Source organism: Lotus japonicus, chromosome 4, assembly GCF_012489685.1.
Source record: "Lotus japonicus ecotype B-129 chromosome 4, LjGifu_v1.2".
In the NCBI taxonomy this organism is placed as follows: Eukaryota; Viridiplantae; Streptophyta; class Magnoliopsida; order Fabales; family Fabaceae; genus Lotus; species Lotus japonicus.
Window position 1 is genome coordinate 45,108,670 of NC_080044.1, and position 27,117 is coordinate 45,135,786.

Sequence of the window (27,117 nt, forward strand, 5' to 3'; positions counted from 1 at the left end):
GCTACTCTACTGGTGATCATGTCAAAAAGATCATTAGAAGTTTTCGTAAGGAGTGGATGGCTTTTGTCACAGCACTGAAGCTTTCCAGGAATCTGAACTCCTTGAAGCTAGAAGAGCTTGTGAGTCATCTCAGAAGCCATGAGATTGAACTCAAAGAGCACAAGCCTCAAAGGAAAGACAAATCTATTGCTCTTAAGTCAAAACCTGACAAGGCGAAAGCCTATCAGGCAGAAGAGGAAGATTCCTCTGAAGAATTATCAGATGCTTCTGGTGATGAAGAGCTATCTCTTCTCACAAAGAGATTGAGCAAGCTCTGGAAGAACAGACAAAGCAAGGGCAAAGGACCGAGGAAAAGTAAAGGAAGATTTGAATCTTCTTCTGGTCAGAAGAAGTCCTCTGGGAAGGAAGTCACCTGCTTCGAGTGCAAGGAATCTGGGCACTACAAGAGTGACTGTCCCAAGCTAAAGAAGGACAAGAGACCAAGAAACGTCTTCAAGAAGAAAGCTCTTGTGACCTTTGAAGCGACTGACTCTGATGAAGCTGAGTCAGAAGAAGATGAAGCTGTGGAAGCTCTGATGGCTACCACTAGCAGAGATGCTGAAGCACAGGATGATATGATAGCTTCGGAAGATGACTCAGACTCTGAGAATGACGATGAGATATTCTCTAATTTTTCTCCATCTGAACTAAGAACTGCATTATCTGAAATAATGAAGAAACATGATGTGCTTTTATATAAACATAAAGAGCTTAAAAGAAAATATGCTGTTAAAACTAGTACATTAGAAGTTCATGAGAAGTCAGTCTCGGGACTCATTGAAGAGAACTCATCTCTTAAAAATGACAACTCTGTTCTTCGTGCTAAAAATGCCATGCTAGAAGATCAACTTGCATCATCTGATGTTAAGCATGAAACTTTATATGAGAAAGCGTTTCAAAGGTTCCTAGCCAAAGGCATAGACAAAAGTGTTATGGCTTCAATGATCTATGGCATAAGCAGAAATGGGAACAGTGGTCTTGGCTACTCCCAACCTATGAGAGGTGAGCCATCTGAGCCCAAACGCGAACCTTTGCATAAGCATTTTGTTCCCGCTGGTACTGTCATTCTAGAAAAGGTTACACCCAAGGTGGTAAAACCAAAGGGAAAATTTAAACTTGACATGTCTAAATATTATAATTAAGTTCCCTTGTATTATCCTCCTGTTGCACCCAAAGTTCCGAGAACTTCTGGGAAAACTAACAAGAAAGGACCCAAGATATGGGTACCTACGACAAAGATTATTCCTGTTGCAGATATCTTATGCAGCTCAGTTAAGACACCTGTCATGGTACCTAGACAGTGGATGCTCGCGACACATGACGGGCATAAGGTCTATATTGCCTCGTCTGAAGTTCTGATCAGAGGCTCTGTGTGAAGCTTGTCAGAAGGGAAAATTCACCAAGAAGCCTTTCAAAGCAAAGAATGTGGTATCTACAACAAGTCCCCTTGAGATACTTCACATCGATCTCTTTGGACTAGTGAAAACTGAATCCATTGGAGGAAAGAAGTATGGGTTAGTCATTGTGGATGACTACAGCAGGTGGACATGGGTAAAGTTCTTAAGGCACAAGGATGAAACACACACTATGTACCCAAGTTCAGAAGAAGTTTCAAACTTCAGTGATTACTGTCAGAAGTGATCATGGTGGATAATTTGAGAACAAAGCTTTTGAAGAATTGTTCAACTCTCAAGGGATCTCTCAAAACTTCTCATGTCCTCGCACTCCTCAACAAAATGGAGTTGTTGAAAGAAAGAACAGAACTCTTCAGGAGATGGTTCGCACCATGATGCAAGAATCAAGTATGGCCAAGCACTTCTGGGCAGAAGCAGTCAACACTGCATGCTATATCCAGAACAGAATCTCCATCAGACCAATTCTGGAGAAGACTCCTTATGAGCTGTGCAAAGGAAGACAACATGATATCTCTTACTTCCATCCCTTTGGGAGTACTTGCTACATGCTCAACACAAAGGAGCTATTGGGTAAATTCGATTCTAAAGCTTTAAAATGTTATTTTCTTGGTTATTCAGAAAGATCTAAAGGTTTTAGAATTTATAATATTGTCCCTCAAACTGTTGAGGAATCTATCCAAATTAGATTTGATGACAAGCTTGACTCAGAAAAGTCAAAGCTGTTTGAAAGATTTGCAGATCTCAGCATTGATCCTTCGGAAGCAAATCAACCAAAGGACAGCTCAGAGGATGCTGCTCCAGAGGCAGAAGCATCAGAAGATGCTCCAACAACTTCTGATCAACTTCAGAAGAAGAAGAGAATAGCTGCCTCTCATCCAGAAGAACTGATTCTTGACAACAAAGATTCTCCTGTCAGAACTAGGTCTGTAACACCCCGATTTCCGGGTGTCACTTAAGTAACTCAAAATAAACTTTACGCGAAAAAGCAGGAATATTTTTTTTGTTCGATTCCTTTAAATTAAAGTGATAGGAAATAAAGACATAACCCAGCAACTAAACTAACCGATGTACAAACATATATACAGGTACAGCCTCAACTGCACGTCAACGTCACGCGCACTCGTAGTGACTCCAAAGTAGTGAGCCCATAGGCAAATATGTACAGAACCAATAGTGTAAGTAAAAAGTTTTAAGTACAATCCTCCAAGAGAAAGTCGGCCCCAAAATGGCCTAAACAAAAGACCCCTATAGTCCGACAGACTCTCTGTGATTCCTCAGCAAGAAAACCACACAAAAAGCCATGCATCGGGAACCTACCCTGTCCCAAAAGTAAGACGAATCAGAGCTCTACACAAAATATGACGCATGCCTAAACCTACCCTCCCAGTACCGCTCATAGCTCCTCCTCCTCTCCCTCGTCGCTCGGCGAGTAGCTGTCCACGTCGGTGTCAGAGTCAGAGTCGGAATCCACCATAATCATCTCAGTGTCCAAGTCCACGACCTCCCTCCTAACTGTCATGCGTACAACCCTAGTCGAGCCCATCTCAACATCTACCTCCTCAGTAAGAACATCCTCCTCCACCACACGAACCAGGGGTTCCACACGGTAGCCGCGCGGTGGAGTAAACGGAAAACGGCGAGAGGTAGATGGGACAACAGGCTCCCTCTTCGGCTCCACGAGCCTCGAGGACGACGCCACGTCGGTAGGATCAACAGCAGTAGCAGGAGGTGGCGCAACAGGTGCATCAACATCAGCCTCGATCTCGGATGGGTCCTCGTCATCGGAAGAAGATGAAGTCGGAGGTGGTGCAGGTGGTCCTCGACCAGTACCTGGTCCACAGCGAACTGAAGGCGGCAAGTCAATGCTCAGCTCCATGCGTCGTAGAAATCCCCTCGTCAGACGTCCACGCTCGTCTGTCCGGTCCTCCATGACCCTTCCCCGGTACGTCGCCCGATGATCCACAACATCGATCACCCAAGCGGTGGGGGCATGACGGTCCACCAACTCAAACTTGATCCCCCCCCCCCCGAGGGAGAGACCATCGAAAACCACTCCGCCATCGACATCTGGCAGTAGGCCGACCGCCCAAACACAAACATGAAACCAAAGCCAAGGCGCTAGGGTCAACTCACGGAATAAAGTAATTATACACTGAACATGTGATTGGGGTATATATATATATATATATATATATATATATATATATATATATAAATAATCGTAGCATGTTATCGGCTCTAACAATGCTTCGATAATTCAAACAGCATACAATTCCAGTCAGGGTGAATGTATGCGTGAAATATAATTCAATATGATCCGGATAGTTCAAGTGGGATGGGCACCATCGAGTCAGTCCTAACACCGGCCTAGTGTTTAACCATTTCCGCTCGGGTGTCACTTACAAACCCATGCATAGTCAGATCAGCCCCAAATACCCTAGGTCGTGCCACTTTGCCCGCTATGCCGAAGATACATCCATGTGTTCTTCGATGAAGGCCTTCCCAACCTTTGTGAAGCCCTCCCAACTACACCGAGGACCAATCTTTCGATCGTACAAACCTCGAATGTATGCATGATGCAATATGGTTAGCCAAACATCGATTCGTCCTCACAACGCAAGTGTTTAGCTTAATTCTCAATTTCAAAACTCGAGAGTTTATTGTCGACCCTACGACATAAACTCCAACATTAAGAGTAACAAAGTACTCGGTGACTTCCTCTCGTCACCGTGGCTAACCCCCGTGGTGTCCAGCAATCCTCAAGAACTCACGACAAAGTCGACTTTTCCCCGTCTTTCGCAATCATTTTCCCCTTAGATTCCCTATGGTTTATTCGTTAATAAAAATGTTTCGAATTGAATTAGTCAGGTTATGAGTTTAGTTCTTGAATACTAAATTCTCTAAGGTTTCTAGTTTCCAAAATTCTATTCATTCTAAGTTTTCCAAAAACCCACCAAATGTAACTCCCGGGGAAAGTCTAAGTATACAAACGAATGACTAGGTCTCAAACCCCATGTTTGGACTTGCCTAGGGTTGTTTCCCCAACCCGAAAGATCAAAAGAAATCAGCTCCGTGATTCTTCACTCCGAATCCGCGTCAAAACGCACAATTAAATAGCACATCAATATCATAAGTCATGGAAAACAACATAGTAATAATTCATCATCATAATCAATATCACAATAATACATAAGTCGAATTTATCGACGCCTATCATGCAGTCTTAGCTAATAGGTAAGTTGCCCTAACCTCGAGTTGTTCCAGCCTCGCGGTTTAGGTTCTCCACACACGTTTGCTCCGTAAAACCCAAAGTTCCTTCAACTGAACCTCGGAGAAAACAAAGCAGAAATCCAAAAAAAATCGATTAGCTCGATCACAATACAACTAATTAACGATAGACAAAGCATTGAAGCTTCAGAGTACAACAATCGAGCACGAAAGGACGAGTTATCGCAAAACGAAACCCCCCCCACTAAACATGCTCTCAGCCCTAAATAGAAAAGGGTTCCAGCGCTTTTTCTTCGATCTAATTTAATTCCTAGGTAAAACTAGGGTAAAGAAATTGTCAGAAAATTTTTCGGACGAACGGATCGAATAACGACTAGTCAGGGGCATTTTGGTCCAAAATTAAAGCTCAAGAAGTCGCTCTATGGACTGAAACAAGCTCCCAGAGCTTGGTATGAAAGGCTTAGCTCATTTCTTCTGAAGAATGAGTTTGTAAGAGGTAAAGGTGACAACACTATTTTCTGCAGAACCTATAAGGATGATATTCTTATAGTTCAGATTTATGTTGATGACATTATATTTGGTTCTGCTAATCCCTCTCTTTGCAAGGAATTCTCTAAGATGATGCAGGCTGAATTTGAGATGAGCGTGATGGGAGAGCTCAAGTACTTCCTGGGAATTCAAATTGATCAACGACCAGGAGTCACTTATATCCATCAGAAGAAGTACACCTTGGAACTTCTGAAGAAGTTCAACATGAGTGACTGCAACATCTCAAAGACTCCAATGCATCCAACATGCATTCTTGAGAAAGAGGAAGTTTCCTCTAAGGTTTGTCAGAAGCTCTGTCGTGGTATGATAGGCTCTCTTCTTTATTTAACAGCTTCCAGACCTGATATATTGTTTAGTGTGCATCTCTGTGCTAGATTTCAATCAGATCCTAGATAGACTCACTTAACAACTGTTAAGAGGATCGTCAAATATCTGAAGGGAACCACTAACCTTGGCTTGATGTATAGAAAAACATCAGAGTATACACTTTCAGGTTTTTGTGATGCTGACTTTGCTGGAGACAGAGTGGAAAGGAAAAGCACGTCAGGAAGTTGCCATTTCCTTGGAGCAAATCTTGTCACTTGGTCAAGCAAGAGACATAACACAATTGCTTTATCAAATGCAGAAGCAGAATATGTCTCAGCTGCCTCTTGTTGTATACAAACCATATGGATGAAGAATCATCTAGAGGACTATGGTTTGTTTCTTAAGAAGATTCCAATCTTCTGTGACAACACAGCTGCCATCTCCCTCAGCAAAAATCTCATTTTACACTCAAGAGCAAAGCACATAGAGGTAAAGTATCATTATATTTGAGATCATGTTCAGAAGGGCACTCTATCATTAGAGTATGTTGATAATAACCATCAATGGGCAGATATCTTCACTAAGCCCTTGGCAAAAGACCGGTTTTTATTTATTCTTGAAAATCTGAACATGGACTTTTGTCCAGAGTAAGGAATTTTCAGAACCTCTGACCATGGTGCTTCTGAAGTCATCAGATGTTACCTATTCAGAAGGTACTCGATCAGAAAGCACTTAACCCACCGGTTAAACTTCTGTGGTAGACAACAATACACGTGTCACTTCTTTTGTGACATAGTTCCTTGTGTCGCGTGGTGTACCTGCTATAATGATGATACCAACACTTCTCCACTGTGCTATTTTCTGACTAAGTATTTTTTAACAGTTGATCTTTCTTTGTGCGTTATGTTTTTTGATATTTCAATCGTTACCATTAAACCCACTACGCACGATCTCACACACGATCTAACTCACACACACATACTTAATTGTTTTCAAACCTATTGTGTGCATTGCATTCATTCACTTGTCTCCCTCCAATATTTCCTTTCTCTCTGAACCCTAAACCTCCCACTCTTGAGAATCATGGGCAAATCAAGGAAATCAAAGGCAAATGTTACTACTTCTTCCAAGCTGACTGTCGAAGAGCTAGAGAGGCAAAGATTCGAAGAAGCTCAACAATTCCTGAACGTAGCCAATGCGGTCAACTGCGTCAAGAAGATTGAAGACTGGTTGTGTGCAATGAGGCAAGAGTGGACTTTGATAACCTGGCTAGACACGGGTTTGAAATCAGGGATCAAGTCGATCTGCAAGGTTGGTCTGGCTATTTCAATCGGCTTTGTGGCCCTATCTATTACAAACTAGTTGTGGAATTTTGGAAGAATGCTGTATGCAACGACTACTACGTCATTTCTCATGTGTTGGATAGAAAGATTGTTATCTCCGAGGAATCCATTGCAAAATTGTTGGGAATGGAGTTCCAACAGGGCAAGAGAATCAAGAATGTGAATGCTAATGTTCCTAGCATGAGGAAATTAGTTAATAAGGCTATTTATGATAACTGGTCTTTGGAGAAGACAAAGTATGCCATAAAGGAATTGAAGCCGACAATGAAGATCTAGCAGAAGATTTTCATCTACTGCATTCACCCCAAAACAGGAGGAACTGATTACCTCAATGCAACTCAAAAGGTAATCATGTACTATATCTCCAAGGGTGAGCTTGTATGTCTTCCATTTCTGCTCTTCAACTATCTGAAGGAATGTGTTGAGAAGTCAAGGACTACTACAATTGAGACCAAGAGGTCTATCTCCTACATTTCTTATGGCAGGCTGCTCTCAGATATTTTCACTCAGAACAAACTGGTCAAGGCTCTATCTGACCTAGGGCTTCATGATGATCTGGCTATGTCCATTGGAGATGCTCTCAATGAGACTAAGTTGAAGAGAATGTAGATCATTGACAAAGTTCAAGTTGAACCTGAAGAAGAATCATCTGAAGAGGTTCGTCAGATGAACCACCCTGTTGATGACTATCCTCTTTAGTCTAAGAAGGATAATCCAGCCAGTATTCTGGAATATGGAGAATGCTCAGAAGTGAAGGAGATCCAATTACTCTCGAGGAATTCTTCAAAGGACTTCCTGACAGTCCTCCTGAGGCACCAATAAGGAAGTCTAAGAGAGCAACAAGCAGCAAACCTTCAGAACCCAAGGGCAAAGGGATTCTGATAGAGAAAACCAAGAAGATGAAAGCTGCATCAAAATCTGTGGTCATTAGGGAACCTATTCCGGAACCAACTCCAGTGCAGTCACCTCAGAAATCTAAGTCTGATAGCTCTGAGAGCTCTATGGATTCCATCTCTGGAACTCAAGAAGAAGAAGATGACACCAACAGAGGAGGAGCTGTTCACTCTAACTCTGAAGAAGATTCACCTAGAAGGAATGTCAAGAGGAAAGCTGTCATGGAAGAATCTTATGGTGAGGAAACTGAAGATGATGATATTCCCTTGACCAAGAGGAAAAGAGTTCAAGTAATTCAAGTTGAGGAGGAAGTTGAGCAGGATGATAGTGAGATTATTGGGCATGTGCTCCAAGTTATAAGGGAATCTTCAGAAGCTGAAGAATCCACCGATTCTGATGTAGCGCCCATAGCCAAGAGGAAGAAACTGCCTCTGAAGGGTCCACTTCAGAAGAAGGAGCCAGAACCAAAGCACGCATCTGAGAGTGTTCCAGAGGTACAAAGGGAAAGGAGATCAAAGATAGCTTCAGATCCTGCAAGGACTGCTAGACTCGCCAGATCTACCACCCTTAGAGATTCAAGTAAGGCAATTACTGAAAGCATTAATTTAGATTCTGCTTTAGTGGTTATTCCTGAACAATCTGCACCTATATCTACCTCCCTGTCAACCTCAATCCAAACAGTTCCACCTCAAACAGAACCACACACACAAACCATATCTCAAGCCGAAACACAAGCTCCCCACTCAATCATCCAAACTGCTACCACTTCCTTTCCATCCATCCCAATCTAAACCTCTTCCACATCCACCACAACTGAGTCTGTACCTCACATCAATTCATTCATTAAGGGTATCGCTCAGAGTGAAGCCACCTTGAGGGACTTGGTTCAATAATTCACACCCAAGCCTTCATCCACCTCAAGAACCTTTCTGATAACTGAATCTGGTGAGATTCCTGCTGAGAAAGACGATGGAGATGAGGATGTTCAGATTCTAGAACCTCCTTTCAATGTGTAACCTATCCAGCAGCTTGCCTCCTATTTTGAAGATCAGCTCACAGATGCTGCTGCTGAGACCTCTTATGTGTCCTTGTCACACTACTCCATGGTGAACTCAAGGGATCTGAGCTTCACCTCGCCTGAGAAGACAGCTACATCCAGGCAAAGACAAGAGACCATTCCTGAGATTGAACGTATGTATAAATCAGATCATTCTGGACAAGGGAAGGTTCATGTGGATGAATCAGCACCTTCAGGGCAAAATAGAACTGAGAGTTCAAATGCATCAAGCTCTAATGCAACCAACACTCCTCAGCCAATCATGGATTTGGCACCCTCCTTCAGGCCACAAAATCTTATTCAGCTCATTCAGGAGTTCTCTGATGAAGCAACCAGAAGACTGCAATGGCTATATCAGGTAACTGATAATCAATTTGATGCATCTTTAGTTGATGGTATGTGGTCTGCCTTTGGAAGATGGTCAGAAAGTAGGGCTTATGAGCTTGACAAGCAGCTTAGCAGAGAGAAGCGTCTGAGAGTTTATGATGCCTCTGGGAGAGCCTATGAGCAGAGGCAGAGGGTGTTACACAGGGTTTGTGAACCCATGAGAAGAGCAATGGCTGCAAGAACACATGTTGTCTCTGAACGTACCTCAGAAGATGCTGAGATGATTCCAGCAGAGGTTGCAGAGGACAGTACTGAAGAGATCATCATTCATGAGGCTGCAGAGGTTGATGAAGTTTAGATGGAAGTACCTACTCAAGCTGAGGCAGAAGTTCAAGCACCTGCAGATGTTCCTATTCCTTTTCAAGCTCCAGAACCAGCTCCACATCCGGAAGTTGCTCTCCTGGCTGCCAGAATTGATAGGATACAAGATGATCAGTAGAGGCTGCTTCAGATGGTTGAGCATCAAGGCATCATTCATAGTGAACAAAGTCGGCAGATTCAGGAATCTTCAAGTAGAGTGGAGAACATGATGAAGTATCTGATCGAGAATCTCCCATCTTCATCAAAGCCTTGAACCCCTCTCATCTATCTTTCATGCATATTTTTTCATCTTATCTGTCTGTGAACTTTTTCTATGTTTAACTATGTTTTATTCTATGTGTTTCTACTACAACTTATTTAATGCGTTTTATCTGAGTTAATTCTATGTTGTTAGTGTTTTTGTTTTTCACTCTTTTTGCTTATGACAAAAAGGGGGAGTACATAAAATGGTTTTTGATAAACCTTTAATTTCTTTTAAAAATAAAAAACCAGTTAAGGAGAATAAGTATCAAATACTTATAGCACATAGATATTGTCAAGCGTCCTAAACAAGGAATACATTTTGCCTCTGACGCCTTATCCCAATACATCTGGACAATACTCTATGTTTCCATGTGATCTATGCAAGTTCTGAACCATCAATTTTTGATGAGTATACATTCTTCTATGCGTATCTTCTGATCACCTCACAAGACTCCGAATCTAGACTCTTCATCATCTCATCAAGTCATAGATTCAGGGGGAGTCAGGGGGAGACTCCAGCTCAAAATCAGGTGCAATCCTAGATTCAGAAGGAGCAACATAAACTGTTACACAAGGATAAGTTTTAACTCTGATCTCTTCTCTGTTGTGTATTCAGTTTATTGACAAAGAATTGTTCATCAAAATACTTGTTTTGTCATCATCAAAAAGGGCGAGATTGTAAGATCAAGATTTGATCAGTGGTTGCATCTCTATATTTTGATGATTACAATTAAGGTTTTTGAGGATGAACAATTATGGTACTCTAACGTTTGTCCTTTATAGTTGTGACAAACAGGTTCTGATTTTAACCCAAGCCGATTCCATCAGAAGAAGAAGACCCAAGGGTAACCAAAAGAGAGTTCTAAAGCTCACCATGTTTGTTCAGAACAGTGGCAAATCCTTCAGAAGTTCTGAAGATAGAAGCTCTCAAGAGGTACTGAAGAACCGGAGTCAGAAGTTCTGAAGACCAGATGTTCCAGAAGGAACGGTCCTAAAGTAGAAGACTCAAGTTCTGAAGACCTGTAAGAAGTTGGCTCTGAAGACCCAAGCTATTCTAGCTCTAGCGTTCAGAAGTTCTGAGGAACATGCCCAGAAGCAGAAGTTGCAAGGTCAGAGGATCCAAGCGTCTGTCTGACTCTGATCAGAAGCTTCACCAACATCCATATGAAGCACTCCAGATCATAAGTCAGCTGGTGAAAGGACAAGTCGTTGTCATAGTACACATCGTACAGTCATAGTCTGCCCGCCACCTACCACGTTCAGCATAGCAGTCTGATATTACAAGATTGCCACTCCAACGGGCAAAATCCTAGCAACGGCTACACCAAAAACCTTAGAGTATATAAGGGCTAAACATAGAAGAAAGAAGCTAAGAAACTTTGCTGATATTCTTGAATTCCTTCTAAACAATCTCTTAGCAATATTTCTTCATTGTTCTTGAACATCTGAGTTTACTATTAGCTTTTCAGAAGCATTTCTTGTAAACCCAAAACCTTTTACAAACACTTTGTAAAGTTCCTTAAGAGACCAAGTTTGGTCGGATCATGAGAGGACTGAATCAAGTTTGGTTCAGTGTTTAGCTAGTCTTGAGAGGATCGGTTGATCAGCTTCTTGAGAGTATACTAGTGAGAAAATCAGTGTACTGTTAGTCACTTTGCAGGTTGCAAGTGCAGTTGTAACATTCATTGATTTTAGTGGATTGCCTTCATCAGAAGAAGGAAGAAATCACCTTCACGGGTGGACTGGATTAACTTGAGCTTTTATCTCAAGTGAACCAGGATAAAATACTTGTGTGCTCTACGTCATATTCTTTAGCACCTAGTTCTTATCTTTAAGTTTGTCAAAAAATAAAAAGGGAAAATTTTTGTTTCAAAACTCTATTCAAACCCCCATTTCTAGTGTTTTTCGCACCTTCAGGTTTGTCCCACGAGATTGTCCCGCCTGTCGAGACGTTATAAAATTGCGATGAGGTGGGTTTGTCCCGCATGATTGTCCCGTCTTTTGAGACACTAAAGTGGCGATGAGGTGGGTTTGTCCCACGTGATTGTCCCGTCTTGCGAGACGTTATTGTTTGATTGATATTGTTGAGGTTATTGATATATGAGTTGATTATATTGTTGGTTTTATTGATATCTGAGTTGATTATATTGTTGGTTCTATTGATATCTGGGTTGGTTTAAATTGTTGGCTTGACAATATCTGATTTGATTTATATGGTGGGTTTTGAGTTGATTTGTATTGTTGGCTTTGTTGGAATTTGATCTACATCTATATTGTTGAAGTTATTGTTATCTGAATTTATATATGCAGTTAAGTTATTGATTCTTGTGTTAATTTATGTTTTTAAGTTGTTGATATCCGTTTTAAAACCATATCGTTTGACTCTGTTAAATATATGATTCGATTTCATGATTGATAGGATGAGTTGTCATCTAACTTGATTTAAGTTGCTAGTTATTTACCTTGCTATGTAATTAAATTCAATAGCATGCTTTTCTCTTTTATATGTAGTAATTGCATGGAGTTAACCCTTTCTGTTTGCTACTTGTTGTTTGGGCGCTTAACGCTATTAGGCGATGGAAAATCTTCGATGGAGCTTGACCTTCGCACGAGTCGGAGAGGAGAACTTGAAGAACTGTGAAAGACTTGAAGAATAGAGTCGGGTGTAGGGTTAGAGTATTGGGTTAGAGTGCTAACCATTATTGGTTTAAGCTTGCATAATGATTTTAGAAATTTATATTTGGGGTTTCGGGTACTCGCCTTGTTCAAGGCTTGATGTAAATCCCTTTGTAGTTGGGAATATGCATGACATGTTTTGGAAGTACATTTGAAAAGAAAAAAATATATACTCGTGTTTATGTATCATTTTGGAAAACATTGCATATTTATTTTATTAGATTATTACCGTAACCCCCTGAAATTCGGGGCGTTACACCGCCAAAGGTCTGGGCACGAGGGCATCCATAATTGATTGAACAAAGAAGCTTGACATGGGCGATTCAAAAATTTGTCCTTGCCATATATATACCAAAATTGGGAAATTATGTAAATATTGTAAGTGGGGAATGGTTATTGCAAAATGACACTTTAAAGTGTGCATGTAACACACTTTAAAGTGAAAGTAACACACTTTATATTGCGAAGGTAACACACTTTAAACTACAAAAAAAATTGAAGTTGAGAGGAATTGTTGCTTATCGGTTCACACTGACTGAAAAGGAGAATGGGACGACGAGTGACGGGGAATGACGACGAGTGACAAGGTGAACAACGACGAAAAGTGACGGCTGTGGTGGTGGCATAGTGTGGGCGTTAATGGGTCAATGGAGAAGAAGAAGAAGAAGAAAGCCGAGTAAGGAGAGAAAGGAAGAAGAAGAAGATCTGATTTCTTTAGAGACAAAGTTTGAAATGAGAGTGAAACTAAAATGAGGTGGTGGGTGGTTTAGAAGAGAGAAATTGAAATGAAAGTGGGGTGGTGGGTGGTTTGGAGAAATTATTTCCTTAAGGAAATTGTAGTGTTTTCACACTTTTAAGGGTGACATAACTAAATGTGGGGTGATTGCAATAACAATTCTCTTAATATTTCTATGAGCATTGTCTTGATGAATTATGAATAGACTGTTATAACCTCCTGCATAAACAATCAATTGGTTCAAATTTGCATATTTTGAATACAGTTTTTCTAAAGCTTATCAAACTAGAGGCACGATCCTTATATAAGTTGCTTATTACTACAATCTGGGCTTAAAATGACACATAAAGATATAAGTAACTGATAAGCAATTTATGTAGATTTCACTCCAAGCACGAACTTTTATTTAACTTTTAGTTGAATCCTGCAATAACCCATGTATTTATGTAACGAGTAGAAGCGTAAGAGAGTCACTACTAGAAAATAAACATTTCACATCAAGGTTTTCACATCGGTGAATGAAATACCTGATGTGAAAAATAACGCGGTGACAATATTAAAATTATAATGAACTTTTATGAGGATTTTCACATCAGTTGGGAATATGTCCAAGGGGAAAAAATAATTAGTAATATTTTTTTACACCCTTCTAGAAAACTATTTTTGACGGTTGCTTAAGCAGCTAGCAACCCAAGTAGGCATCCTCTAAATGCATTTAAATTAAGCAACTAGTCTTAAAATAAGAACTCACCCTAAGAGTATCTCCAATGCTAGTTTTTAAAGGTGAGTTCTTAAGTTAAGAACTAAGAATCATGTTCTTAAGCATTGGAGATGACTGACGTGGAGTTTTTAGTTCTTAAAAATAAGAACTAGTTCTTATATAAACAACTCTGCTTTATGAATTCTTACCATTAAAAAACTTTTTTCTCTCTCATCCAAATTGCTTTATAAGTATTGTTTTATTGCTTTATAAAAATAAAAAATATAAATAATTTCGTGTGGTGGGGCTAGATAAGTAGTGTTAAGAACTAAGAACTCATGGTTGGAGAAAAGTCTACAAAAATTGCTTAAGAGTTACTTAAGCACATGTGGCAGTACAGACCCACATGAATAGTGTTAAGAACTAAGAGCATCTTCATTAATGGGGGTTGCTTTATCCAATTGGAGCACTTAAGTAACGTTCTTTATTTTGGAGCATCATTAGAGCAACATAACACGGCAGTCTAGGTGCGTAAATCTAAGCAACAATTGTAACGATTGTTTATTTAAGCAACTGTTGCCTATTCTTTTACAGCTTTTTGATTAAAAATTTATATTTTCTCTTTCATTGATGAACTTGAATAGTGTCATTACCTTGAAATAATATAAATATATGAGGTATAGTGAGACCCAAACAAAACTAAAATAAGCAACATAACTGTAGTTAGAGCGAATTCTGCTTGAGTTACTTAAATTCTATGTGGCAGTTTGGGCCCACTGGATTAGTGTTTATGTAACCCAACTGACAACTTTGCAATGAAAATGATCTAAGAATCTAGTATTAGAGATGCTCTAAGCAACCCCATTGAAGATGTTTTTATGAAAATTGTTTTTTGGGGGCAGGATGATGACAAACATATCATAATTCATAGCCCCTTTTGTTAGAACACATTTGTCTACATGCAGTCTTTGGCATAAAAGTTGCAGAGATGGAAAGGTTTCTCTTTCTTGCGCTATTATACTCCCTCCGTCCTTAATTATAAGCTAACATTGAGACTTTTTTTGTGTCACTAAATATAAGCTAACCTTGCAAAAGTTAATATTTCTTTCCATATTCACCCTTGCATTTATTGGTAGTGGAGCACCACCATTAGTAGTACAATGATGAAAAAGTGTTATCATAAATAGGGGTAAACATAGAAAGTTGTACATTTTTTTTGAAAACCAATGCATCAATTAAGGCTTTCTTAATAAGTGTGATTTTTACAACTTTAGCTTATAATTAGGGACGGAGGGAGTACAATTCATCACAGTTGCTACTTTTTACACTATTTCTGATGGTTTCCGTTTGACTTGAACAACTCCCAAGTAATTACAATTTTGATGAATTACTCTAATGAATGAATCTTTGAGTGCATTACCATAAAACCTGGCTGCTAGATTTTGATTGGGTATGGTATCTTGAGTAATAATATTCAACTTTAGTTGTTTACACATTTCTTCATCTATTTATTCAAATAATGAGTGAAGAGCTGAAGGTTCCTTCAATTTGAGGCTCACGTTGACGTAGCCTTTGGTTTTGACCCAACAAACCTACTTTTGACAATTCATCACATTAAAACCATATATTTATAATATCAATGAAGAAACCATTGGTATGTTCATCAGTGTTTCTAATTTTGAACGTACGGACACCAATATATGCTTTAGCGGAATAGTTCAAAACAAGTATATATATTTTTTTTTAAAAAAAAAAACAAGTATATATATTAGTTGAATAGGTCAAGGGCTATTGAATAGATTGATTAATATTTGCATATTTAGCTAGACCCGGCTGAGAGAAAAAGTGGGCTATACAATCCCTGGTATGTGTAGCTATACAAAAGGGTGTGCTATAAATATGACTCCATATCTCTATTCTTCACAAATCACAACATATTCTCTGCTTCTTATTATCACATAAAGCATTCTCTATTCTCTTTGTGCCTAAGAATTTGTCATTCTATTCAGACATGGAACATAATTTCAAGCGCCAACTTGGCCTTATTTGTGTCATACTGATTTTTCCAGCATTGTGTAGTGGCAAGGAGTTTTATACTAAATCCAGAGCAGCATATTATGGCCCCTCAGATGGCTATGGGACTCCAAGTAAGTGAACCTCATCCGTGTTAAGAAATTATTCAATTCAAGAGTCAAAATTAATGGAGAGAAACTTCTATTAGTAGCTTTTGGGTATCAGTATTGATTATAAAGAAAATAGAAACGGATTAAAACACTTCAAATATATTTTAGGAGGAGCTTGTGGCTTTGGAGACTATGGAAGAACAGTCAATGATGGCAATGTGGCAGTGAAGGAAATCAATTTCGTGCTTATTATTGATAATAGACAGGGTTTTTATACAAAATACAGTTGACTAAATAATAATGACTAAACCTAATTACCAACGTAATTACAGGAAATAGAATAAATAAATTATTCCTATTATTCTATTCTATCACACCCCGCAGTCAAAGCGGGAGATTCACCGACACTGAGACTGGAACGAAAATCATCAAAGAGGACCCGAGGAAGGCCCTTGGTAAAAATGTCCGCAATCTGATGACAGGAAGGAACATGAAGGATGGGAGCCTGGCCACGTGCGACCTTTTCCCGAACAAAGTGGATATCCATCTCTATATGTTTGGTACGCTGATGGTGCACTGGATTTCCAGAGAGGTAGATGGCACTAACATTGTCACAGTGGACCAATGTTGCCTGAGAGAGAGGAAAGTGAAGCTCCATAAGTAAATTGCGGATCCAATAGGACTCGGAGACAACATTAGCAACACTCCGGTATTCAGCTTCAGCACTAGAGCGAGATAGGGTGGGTTGCCGCTTAGAAGACCAAGAAATAAGATTGTCACCGAGGAAAATACAGTAGCCAGAAGTAGAGCGTCTGGTGTCAGAACACCCCCCCCAGTCAACAAGTTTCTCAACAGGGGAGGGCTACAAGTGAAGACCGTAAGCCAGAGTGCCACGAACATAGCGTAAGACACGCTTGAGAGCAAGAATATGCTCGGTGTGGGGAGCATGCATGTGTAAGCACACCTACTGAACAACATAGGAAATGTCAGGACGGGTGAAGGTGAGGTATTGTAAGGCAACAACAAGACTCCGATACAAATTGGCATCCTCACAAGGAGTCCTAGAAGAAGAACTGAGCTTCTACTTGGTGTCAACCGGAGTAGCAGGGGGGTTGCATATAAGGCCCAAGTTTTTAAGCTTAGAATAAGTGGAAGAGATTTCCATTTACAATCAGGCTTGACGTATCGCGAAGGAAAAACCTGAACAAGAGTTTATCGGATGAAATAAATTTATGAAGGAGAAAGTTCAGGAAAAGTCTAAGGATTGTATCGAAGTCGATAAAAGGTATAGCACGACCGATATACGCTTAAACCTAGGGCAGAAACCCTAGTAAATAGCTAGTTTACACTTAAAGTCACGATGGAAACTAATTCCAAAAATCTTCAGAGAAATGTTAGAACTTCTCTTAATCCATATATGAAAATCGTTTCAAGGCGAAACTCTAGGATGTACGAACGTCCGATTCCAATCATCGGAAGTTTGCCGAAACTAAAACCCTGATAGTTCAAGAAACCTAAAACCAACCGACGATGAAGACTTTTTCTATTCGGAGCTTCAAATGAAGATTCCACACGCGTACACCCATTTCTCCTGATGTTTTCCATCTTTCTTCAGAAGGAAGTTTTCTCTTCCGACATCCACTGCAAAAAGTAACTTATCGGGTAAAATAGTTTTACACCGACTTTGCGTTAGTCACCTAAAATACAAGGAAACCTCTTTTGAGTTTTGGATTTATGTCGCCAAAACCTATCTTAGGATTCACGGAGAATGAAGCCGGAAAAATCGGAATCGCGAAACTTTCATTTTCCCGCGTTTTTCCAACCTCTATATATAGCCAAGAAATGAGAAAAAAATCACAAAACTCACCCAAAAACCCACCCAAACCCGCGAGCTTCACAAGAGGAGGAGGAGAAGAGATTTTCTTCATTTCTTGCTTGATCGTTGATTCAACAATTGCTGCTTGAAGGTATCGAGGTATAGTCGCTAATCCTTACCTCTGATCGTCTTTTCCATAGCTTTTCTCTATGTCTTTCTGTGCTCATAGTTTTGAGGTTTTTGCAAAACTATCCTGATAACTTCATTTTTGATTCTAAACATCTTCCCTACGTTCTCCTGAGTATGTTTAGCTAATAATACTGCGCCGATTCTCGAAAAACTACCGTCGAGTTTCAATTCTGCTTAAAATACCCATTTTGGGGCAAAGCTTCGTCCTTTGGGCTGAAAACTATCGCCTTAGCTTAGTGCTAGTAGGATTAGTTGTCATAAACGTCGTTGGTGACGTCCCCATCCAATTTGTTTTTCGAAATTTCAGTTTTAAAATTCTGAGCTAAAAATATTGACCAAAATACCCCTGCGACAGTTTTTGATCCGATAATTTTTCCGAGTTTAGAATACCCTTAGTTACGACTAATAATAACCTAGGAACCAAGTTTGATCGAAGAAAAATCGACCCACCTAATTACCTATAGTGGCCGAGCACCCTAAGGGGGAGGGAGGAAAATTCTTTTTTCGAAAACTTGTCCTTTCGCGCTAGATTATCGTACCTCGGAGTATATACTACTTCGAGTAACCCTAGTACCTATTGTTTGCTGAGTTTCTGACTCATTGTGATTGATTTCTGTGGTTTTGCTCTAAAGGTGCTTTTGAGGAATTTCCTGAAGAGCAAGGCATTGATTGTGAAGGAACTCTCGAAGATCACCCTGGAGAATCTTCAGGTGAGGGCTACTCACTAAATCTTTAGTTAATGCTTAGGGTCGATGCTTTCGACATTGATTTACTGTTTATGCACTTGTTTGTGTTTGATTGGAAAAATGTTTTCTGAGGCTTCGGCTGACAATGTAGATGATTCATCTACTGAATGTTTTTGAGATTGAATTACATGGTACGTGCTAAGTGGGTAATCTAGGATGTGTGATGCATGCTTTATATGCTAAGTGCTACGTGGTTATTTTAGAATATGTTGATATATGACATGTTGGTTGATTGTGCTGATTTAATTATGCCTTTTCAATGATATCTGTGATTCTGAGTAGTGAGAATAGCGGGCAGGTCATGCCGATTTTATTTTGAGATTTTGGGGAAAGTTTGATAGGACAAATGAGATTCGGGCCTTGTTATAGTTATGATGGATCGAGACATTCTCGGGGAATTAATTGGGATATTTGGATGTTGAAAACTCATAAGATTTGTGATAAGACTAAAAGGATATTATTTTGTAAAGAAAACTCATAAGACATTAAACAACCTCTAAATCTTCAAATAATGATAACAAACTCGAAAGGAAGCTTAGGATGCAAATCTTAGTTTTGGAAAACGAGAAGTGTCGTCGGATCCAAGTGTTGAGATATTGATAAGTTCTGAGTATGTTGATACTCCTTCGCTCTTTGAGCAGTTTGTTTAGCCATCCAAGGGATGAGCCGAGAAGCTTCACTGAGGCGTGAGACCTTGTGAATGCGTGATACTTCACTGAGGCGTGAGACCTCGTGGAAAGCATGGATCTTCACTGAGGCGTGAGACCTCGTGAACAGCATGAAACTTCATTGAAGCGTGAGACTTCGTGCAAGTGTGTAAATTCACTGAGGCGTGAGACCTTGTGAAAGCATAAAACTTCACTGAAGCGTGAGACTTCGTGATTGTATAAGACTCCACTGAAGCGTGAGACTTCGTGAGAGCATTGATGACTCGAAGAGTTATCGTGAGTGATTGCACTCATTTTACGATTAATTGTATTTTGTCGCAGAATCAACTTTTACCTTAGGGTATGCTTTTAGAGACAATAAGTTAGCTAGAACACGTGGCGACGTGTCGAGTGAGGTCGGAGACGTTGTTTGGCTAATCACTTTGCATTCATGCATACATTTTGAGGTATTAACACGAGACGAACTTCGGACCTCGGTGGATTCCAAAATGGTCATAAGACCCGGATTTCCGCGTAAGAGCGCTATTAGGCGACTCTTAGTAGCAGACCGAAATGGCAGACCTTCGGGTTTACTGCTGATCGGGCTACCTTTGTGTGGTGTAAGAGGCACGCGAGCGGAAATGGTCCCACCGTTGCTGGTGCTAGGATTGACTCGTTGATGTCCATCCGTTTCCGGAATGCATTTGGTTAACTGGGTTAACCGTCATTTCATTTCATGCAACATGCATATTGACATTGTTGCTGAGTGTGTTTGATACTTGTTAATTCTATTTGATGCATGTTAACTGTGATTACTGTTTACATTCATTGTGGAATATGCAACCCTAGGATGATATCTCTAGCTATAAGCCTAAGTGGCTAATCTCTTATCTATATCTATTGGTGATATTATTTACATAATTCTTTGGAGTTGACCCTCGCGTCTTCTGTGTGTGTTTTGGCGGACTACGCCTTTTGTCAGATTTCTTTGGCGGGCTGGTTCACGATGGTTCACACTTCGGGGGGAACTAGGGTTGAGATGTTGGAACAGGAGCGCATCGCGGTCGCGAGAGGAGGACGGATGGTGTACATAGACTAGGTCGTTTTGGATTTCGAATTCGGACGACGATCATGCTAACATGTAGGATTGAGTGTTAGTGTGAGCTCCTCGAGATGGGATTAGTGTAGGAGTAGAGTCTTAGCTCTGACTGTTATGTTTTCCTTTAGGAACATGGTAGTTTCCCGCCGATAGCTTTTTGTGTGGTTTCTTTACGGGAATCACAGAGAGTTGGTTGGACTTAGGAGGTCTTGTTTTAGGCCATCTGGGCTGACTTATTCTCATTTTGAGGTTTTGTGTTGCGGACACTTCACCTTTACGTTGGTCTGTACATATAGCCTACGGGCGTTACACTTTTCTTCTTTCCGTCACTGGAGGTTACTCGTGACGAGGTTGCTACTTACAGCGGAGGCTGTAATTTTTATTGTATATTAGTTATGTTGTCTTTCGCATTTGCGTTTTATTTATTTCAGTCTCGTTTCCATTATCGACAAAAAAAATATTCACGTTTTTCCGCATTAAGTTTATTTTTGGTTACTAAAGTGACGCCACCGAAATCGGGGTGTTACATTGCACGACGCCATGCCGGCGCGGGCAATGATCTCACTAGCATAAGTGCTCTGACTGAGGAAAAGGCCACCGGCATGCCAAGTGACAGCGATGCCAAGGAAATAACTCAGAGGACCCAAATCGTTCATAGCAAATTCAGATGCAAGAAGTGCCATAAAGGATTGGCGGAGATCATGAGAAGAAGCAACGAGGATGATGTCATAAACATATAGCAGAATATAGGCAATGTCAGTACCCCGTCGGAAGATAAAAAGGGAATGATCTGAACTGCTGTGTTGGAAGTCAATAGAGGAAACATAGTCAGCAAACCGCTGATACCAAGCACGAGGCGCCTGTTTCAGACCATAAAGAGACTTCTTCAGACGACAGACATAGTCCGGGTCCTGAGAGTCGCGGAAACCCAATGGTTGATGCATGTAGACAGTCTCATGGAGATCACCATGCAAAAAGGCATTCTGGACATCCAACTGATGAATGGGCCAGCATCTAGAAAGAGCAATGTTGAGAACTGTCCGTATGGTAGCCGGTTTCACCACGGGGCTGAAAGTCTCGTCACAATCCACACCTACAATCTGAGACCTGCCATCACCTACAAGACGAGCCTTATAACGCTCAAACAAGCCATTAGACTGCTTTTTATAGCGAAAAATCCACATACAGCGAATAATATTCACATCACAAGGACGGGGAACCAACTCCCACGTATTATTTCTAATAAGTGCATTAAATTCAGACTGCATAGCGGACTTTCAATTGGGATCGGATAAGGCTTGTTTTGGGTTACGAGGCAAGGGTGAGATGGACGGGTCATCAATAGAGACCGAAAGCTAAAAGGCTTTTTAGGTTTGGAGATGTCGTGCATGCTACGGGTAGTCATGGTTCGTACAGGTGGTGCAGGTGGGACCGAAGGCAAAGGCAAAGGCGAATGAGAAGCAGGAGGGGAGACGGGAGCCGATAAGGAAGGTGAAGAGTCAGTGGGACTCGACGGCGGGACCAGAGGGTCAGGTGGTCGGGAGGACACGGTTTGCCAATGGTGGATCAAATAAGGAGGGAGGTCCTCGGTGAAGCACTCATATGAAGGGGCGGGATTCAAGGACAGGTCAGCAAAGGGGAATCAGGTTTCATAAAAAATGACATGTCGCGATATTATAACTTTTCTGTTTGACAAATCATAACATTTATAACCTCTGTGATTCATCGGATACCCAAGAAAACACATGGAGTCGATCGTGGTTGTAATTTGTTAATTGTAGCGGAAGGAAAGAGAGGAAAACATAGACAACCAAAGACACGTAAGTGTGAGTATGAAGGGTCACAATGATACATTAACTGAGTAGGAGAATCATTCTGAAGAGTCTTGCGGGGTAAAATGTTCAGAAGGTACGTTGCCATTTGAAGGGCATGATGCCAAAAAGAAGGAGGAACAAACAAATGCGCTAGGAGAGTGTGGATCATATTGTTAATGGTGCGGATTTTGCGTTCTGCTTTGCCGTTTTGAGAAGAAGTGTGAGGGCAAGAGAAGCGAAAAATAAGACCATTATCATTACAATACCGATGGAAAGAGGCATTGTCATATTCACGTCCATTATCACATTGGAGACATTTGATATTTACTGAAAATTGAGTTTTAATGAGTGTAGCAAGAGTAGTAAATATTTCATAAACTTGAGATTTCTTACCAATTGGAAACGTCCATAAAAAATCAGTGTGATCATCCAAAAATAAAACTTAATAACGATGACCAGCAATGCTTAAAATAGGAGACGTCCGTAAGTCACTGTGCAAAATATCAAATGGCCTCAAAGTAATAGTTTCAGAGGAACTAAAAGGCAACCGAACATGTTTGCCTAAAACACAAGAATCGCAAACAGAACTAGAACTCGAAGGTTCACAAAAAATAAGTTTACTATTCCTAAGGTGATTTAAAGCTGAGGAAGCAGGATGGCCAAGGCGATTGTGCCAGACACCAGAAGCAAGACCAGCAAAATGAGAAGAACGGGTGACTGGGTAGAGGTCGCCAAGGCTGTTACATCTCAGGAGAGGCATCCCCGTCTGGAAGTCCGACACCGAGAATCTAAATGGATCAAAAGAAACAGAAACATTATTGTCACTAGTGAGTTGTCGCACAGAAATTAAGTTTTTAATAATTCGCGGAGTGTGCAAGACATGATTGAGTACTAAAGGTTTGTGTGGAGTAGGAATAGAAATGTGTCCCGAACCCCGAATTGGAATGCCATGACCACTACCAACTATCAGTTTCTGGTTTAAATGACTTAAATTAGAATAAGACGGAAGAGTACCTTGAGATGCCGTAGTATGAGATGAGGCGCCAGTGTCCATGTACCATGTGGTGTCTGGAGGAGTCAAAGACATGGTGTGCATGGCAGCAGCGATATCAGTGGGTGCTGGAGAAGCAGTAGCGGTGTAGGCCTGAGGAGGCTGACCTAGAACGCTGGGTTGCTGCGGAGGACCCATGGGACGTGACCACTGAGATGTGGGGTAAGGATAGGGAGGCATGCCCCAAGGGGGAGAAGCCCAACCAGGGGGAGGAGCCCAACCCTGGGGATTCCAGGATGCCTGCGAAGGTGGGCGCCATGGTGGAGGAGATGCAGCAGGGGAACCAGAGGAGTTAGATGATCCAGGATAACGGGAGCCACCTTTCTTCTTAGGTTTACCAGAACTACCTTGATAATTCCGATTTTGCCCTGACCCATAACGATGGGTGGAGTGTCCCTGATCGCTGCGGTAGGTGGGGCGCTGCTGAGAGGAGTCAACGGAGGCCTATGGACGAGAAGCAGAGGTGTGCAAAGCAGTCTGAGAGGTCGGACCGGACATCTTGGCAAGACCAGATTCCTCTAGAATCAGCATGGAGCGGACCTTGAGGAAAGGAGGCAAAGGCTCGCTCTGACGGATCAAGGTGGTAACACCACGAAAAGGCTCAGTAAGACCAGAGACCAACTGAAGAACAAGACGATGGTCACTGACCGGGGCACCAACATTCTTCAACTGATCAGAGATATGTTTCAGACGCTGACAATAGGCCGAAACACTAGAAAAATCCTCCATGCGAGTGGAGATGAAATCCTGGCCGAGAGCGACAGCACGGGAGTTTTGATTGTCCTCAAACATAGAAGCTATACGGTTCCAAGTAGCCATAGCAGTAGAACCTTTCTCCATAACAGTGGAGAGAAGGTCAAAGGAGATGGTGAAATAAATCCATTGTTTAACAGTAGAGTCAAGAGTGGCCCACCGGGCAAAGGAAGTATCGGTGAGCGTAGGAGGCTCCATGCCAACTTGAGGAATGATGTGGTGGAGCACCTGAGTGGCGTGAGCATGAGTTTCGAACAATTCAGCCCACAAAGCATAATGATCCTTGTCGATCTCGAGTTTGAAAGGGATGTTGTTTTTTATATTGGTGACAGCAAGGGGCCGGATGAAAGTCGGGCTTAGCCGGCGGGACGGTCGGAGTGACCACAATAGTAGCGGTGTCAGTGGTTGGGGCACCGTTGGTAGAGTCTGAATCTACCATTGAAAGAAGAAAACAAACAAGTAAAGAAAATAGAATGATTTTTTTATTTTTATTTAATAAGCTACTGGTTGAACCGAGCGGCTGGGTTGCTGGACCGGTCGAGTTAAGCCGGCTGGTCTGTTGAACCGTGGAGGGTTGACCCAGTCAATAGGAAGTGGGTCACGGGCAAGCCAAACGGATCTGTTTAGCTGGAGACAGGTCAACACGGATCCGGGGCAGAGTGATGGATCCTGGGCAGAGTGATGGATCCTAGGCGGCACGGCGAGAGCGGCGGCGACGCGAAGAGGCGGCCCGGCCAAGGAGGAGCACCGGCGGCGCGAGATGGCCGTGAAGGGAGCGCGGATGAGTCTCGCGACCTGTTCTGGGCAGAAACGGGTCGGTGACGCTCAGAGATGAGGCACGCGACGGTGCTGCGTGCGGCAACGCGATGGAGGGCGCCAGTGTTGATGCTGGTGGAGGCGGGCAACGCGAAGCAAAGAAGCGTGGCCGGCGGCGGGCGCAAGAACCAAACAGAGGGGCGGAAGGAAAGAAAAAAAAAGGTAATAATAATTAAAAGATAAATTAGGTCAGAAAAGGGATCTGAACCTGCTCTATGATACCATGAAGGAAATCAATTTCGTGCTTATTATTGATAATAAAGAGGGTATTTATACAAAATACAGTTGACTAAATAATAATGACTAAACCTAATTACCAACGTAATTACAGAAAATAGAATAAATAAATTATTCCTATTATTCTATTCTATCAGGCAGTCGTGTCTGCTAAGCTATGGAAAAATGGAGGTGGTTGTGGTGCATGTTATCAGGTAATTTTCTTTCCCTTCATTTCACATTTCAGTATTCCTTTACTATTCTATCCTAAGAACATAGAATAGGGGTATAGTACTCAAAGTGTGAGGAAAGTGATATGAATGCTTAGAAAGAGAGAAGTTCTAACCGCTAGAGAGAAAAAGAGTAACTGAATCTTAACGGGCCAGTTGGGAATTGGGTGGAATTGGGCTTTAGCGCCTTTAACTCATCTTAATGGGCCAGTTGGGCCTCGGGGAGGGAGGCTCAAGTCTTTGGTGGGTTCCCCGCTTGGGGTCACCGCTCCTGGGCGAGGGACCCTAGGGACTCGCCCAGTCCACAAGTCCACAAGACACCGAGCTCGAAGCATAAGAGCTAAGTGTGTCTTTAAGCAGAAAAACTAAGGCGAAGGCCATAAGAAACTAACCAATGCTAAAACCTAAAGTTTTTAACCAAATGAAGAACAATAGCCAACATGGCTTGGTGATTAAAACTTTTAAAATCTATATTTTGGACTTCTTGTTGCGTTCCCATTTTCCTGGGCGAACAGAGTCCACAAGCAGACTTGTGGCGGTGGCATTTGGTCCGCTCACCTCACCATAGCTTTGCACGTGCTCTGAATCATGACATTTTGACATGTGTCGAGCCTTAGCCACGCGTCGCGCCCTGAAGTGGTGCCCAGGTCAGCGAATCAACTGAATCTCAACTGCTATCTTTGAAACGTCCCTTCAAATCGTGGTAAAGCCTGACAATTTGAATTCAAACCAATCAGCTGCAACCGTTGACAACTTTGCATCCTCTACTCTTTCGTCCTTAACCTTGTCTGTTAGCGAAAAATGTCTTCCCAACGTCGCACCAAAGGATCCTCTCGATCCCGCAGCACCGCTCAAGCGTCTTCCGCTCCGGTTAACCCTCCTCCTGTCGGGGGGCTTCCCCTCAACAAAAATGAGAAGAACGCTTTTTGGCACCAAATCTTCTCCACCCTCCCCGCCGTCTACAATTCGGCAACCCACTCAGGGAGCCATCTGCCAACCTTCTGAGTTGTCCACCGACAATTCCATCGCCGAGTCGGCCCGCCAGGTCGGAGGGTTCTGCCACGAGACGTCCCTTGAAGATGTCCTCATCACCGGCCGGGGCTTGGACATTCGTCGTCCCTGGAAGTGTCGCGCGATCGAGAAAGGCGCGGAACAGCCCCACTTCTTCTATGTTTATGAGTATTTCTTCCATGATCTGGGAATCAAACTACCCTTCTCTCCCTTCCTCTGTCAGGTTATGAGGGAGATCAACGTAGCCCCGAGCCAACTTCATTTGAACGACTGGGCTTTCATTTGATGCTTCGAGATTATTTGTAACGCCATTGGTCTTGAAGCGAAAACCTCCCATTTCTTTTATTTCTACGGAGTGGAGCCGAAATCCTTGAAGACCGAAACTCTTGGGTGGATCTCTCTGAAATCCCGTACAAGCCGGCAGCGCCTCCATCCTTACAAGAGCAACGTCAAGAGGGGGCTCGGGCGCCGATACTTTTGCATAATCGTGCATCCCACCTATCCTGAGGCTTTCACTCGCCGGGACGGGACTGCTATGTTCCCTTTCTATTGGACCGAGAGTCCTTGAAACGTTCCACCGCCGTCAGATGCGTCACTGAGCAACGAAGACAAAGCCACCCTAGGCTTCTTCGTCGGGTTCCCTATCCTTGAATGCTCACAGTTGCTTGAGGCTGTCTGTGAAAACACCCTCCGCTCATTCCTAGAAGGAATA

The 27,117-nt window shown here is 41.9% G+C and overlaps 1 protein-coding gene across 1 annotated transcript in view; it reads left to right on the forward strand.

Annotated features, from left to right (window-relative positions):
* The first annotated feature begins 15,905 nt into the window (after nucleotides 1-15,905).
* LOC130714046 (expansin-like B1) overlaps nucleotides 15,906-27,117 on the forward strand; it is a 42,473-nt gene continuing 31,261 nt past the window's right edge. Inside the window, exons 1-3 of the mRNA XM_057563901.1 lie at nucleotides 15,906-16,041; nucleotides 16,186-16,238; nucleotides 25,323-25,379. Of these exons, the coding sequence (XP_057419884.1) occupies nucleotides 15,906-16,041; nucleotides 16,186-16,238; nucleotides 25,323-25,379 (246 nt within the window). The remainder of the gene's footprint in view (nucleotides 16,042-16,185; nucleotides 16,239-25,322; nucleotides 25,380-27,117) is intronic.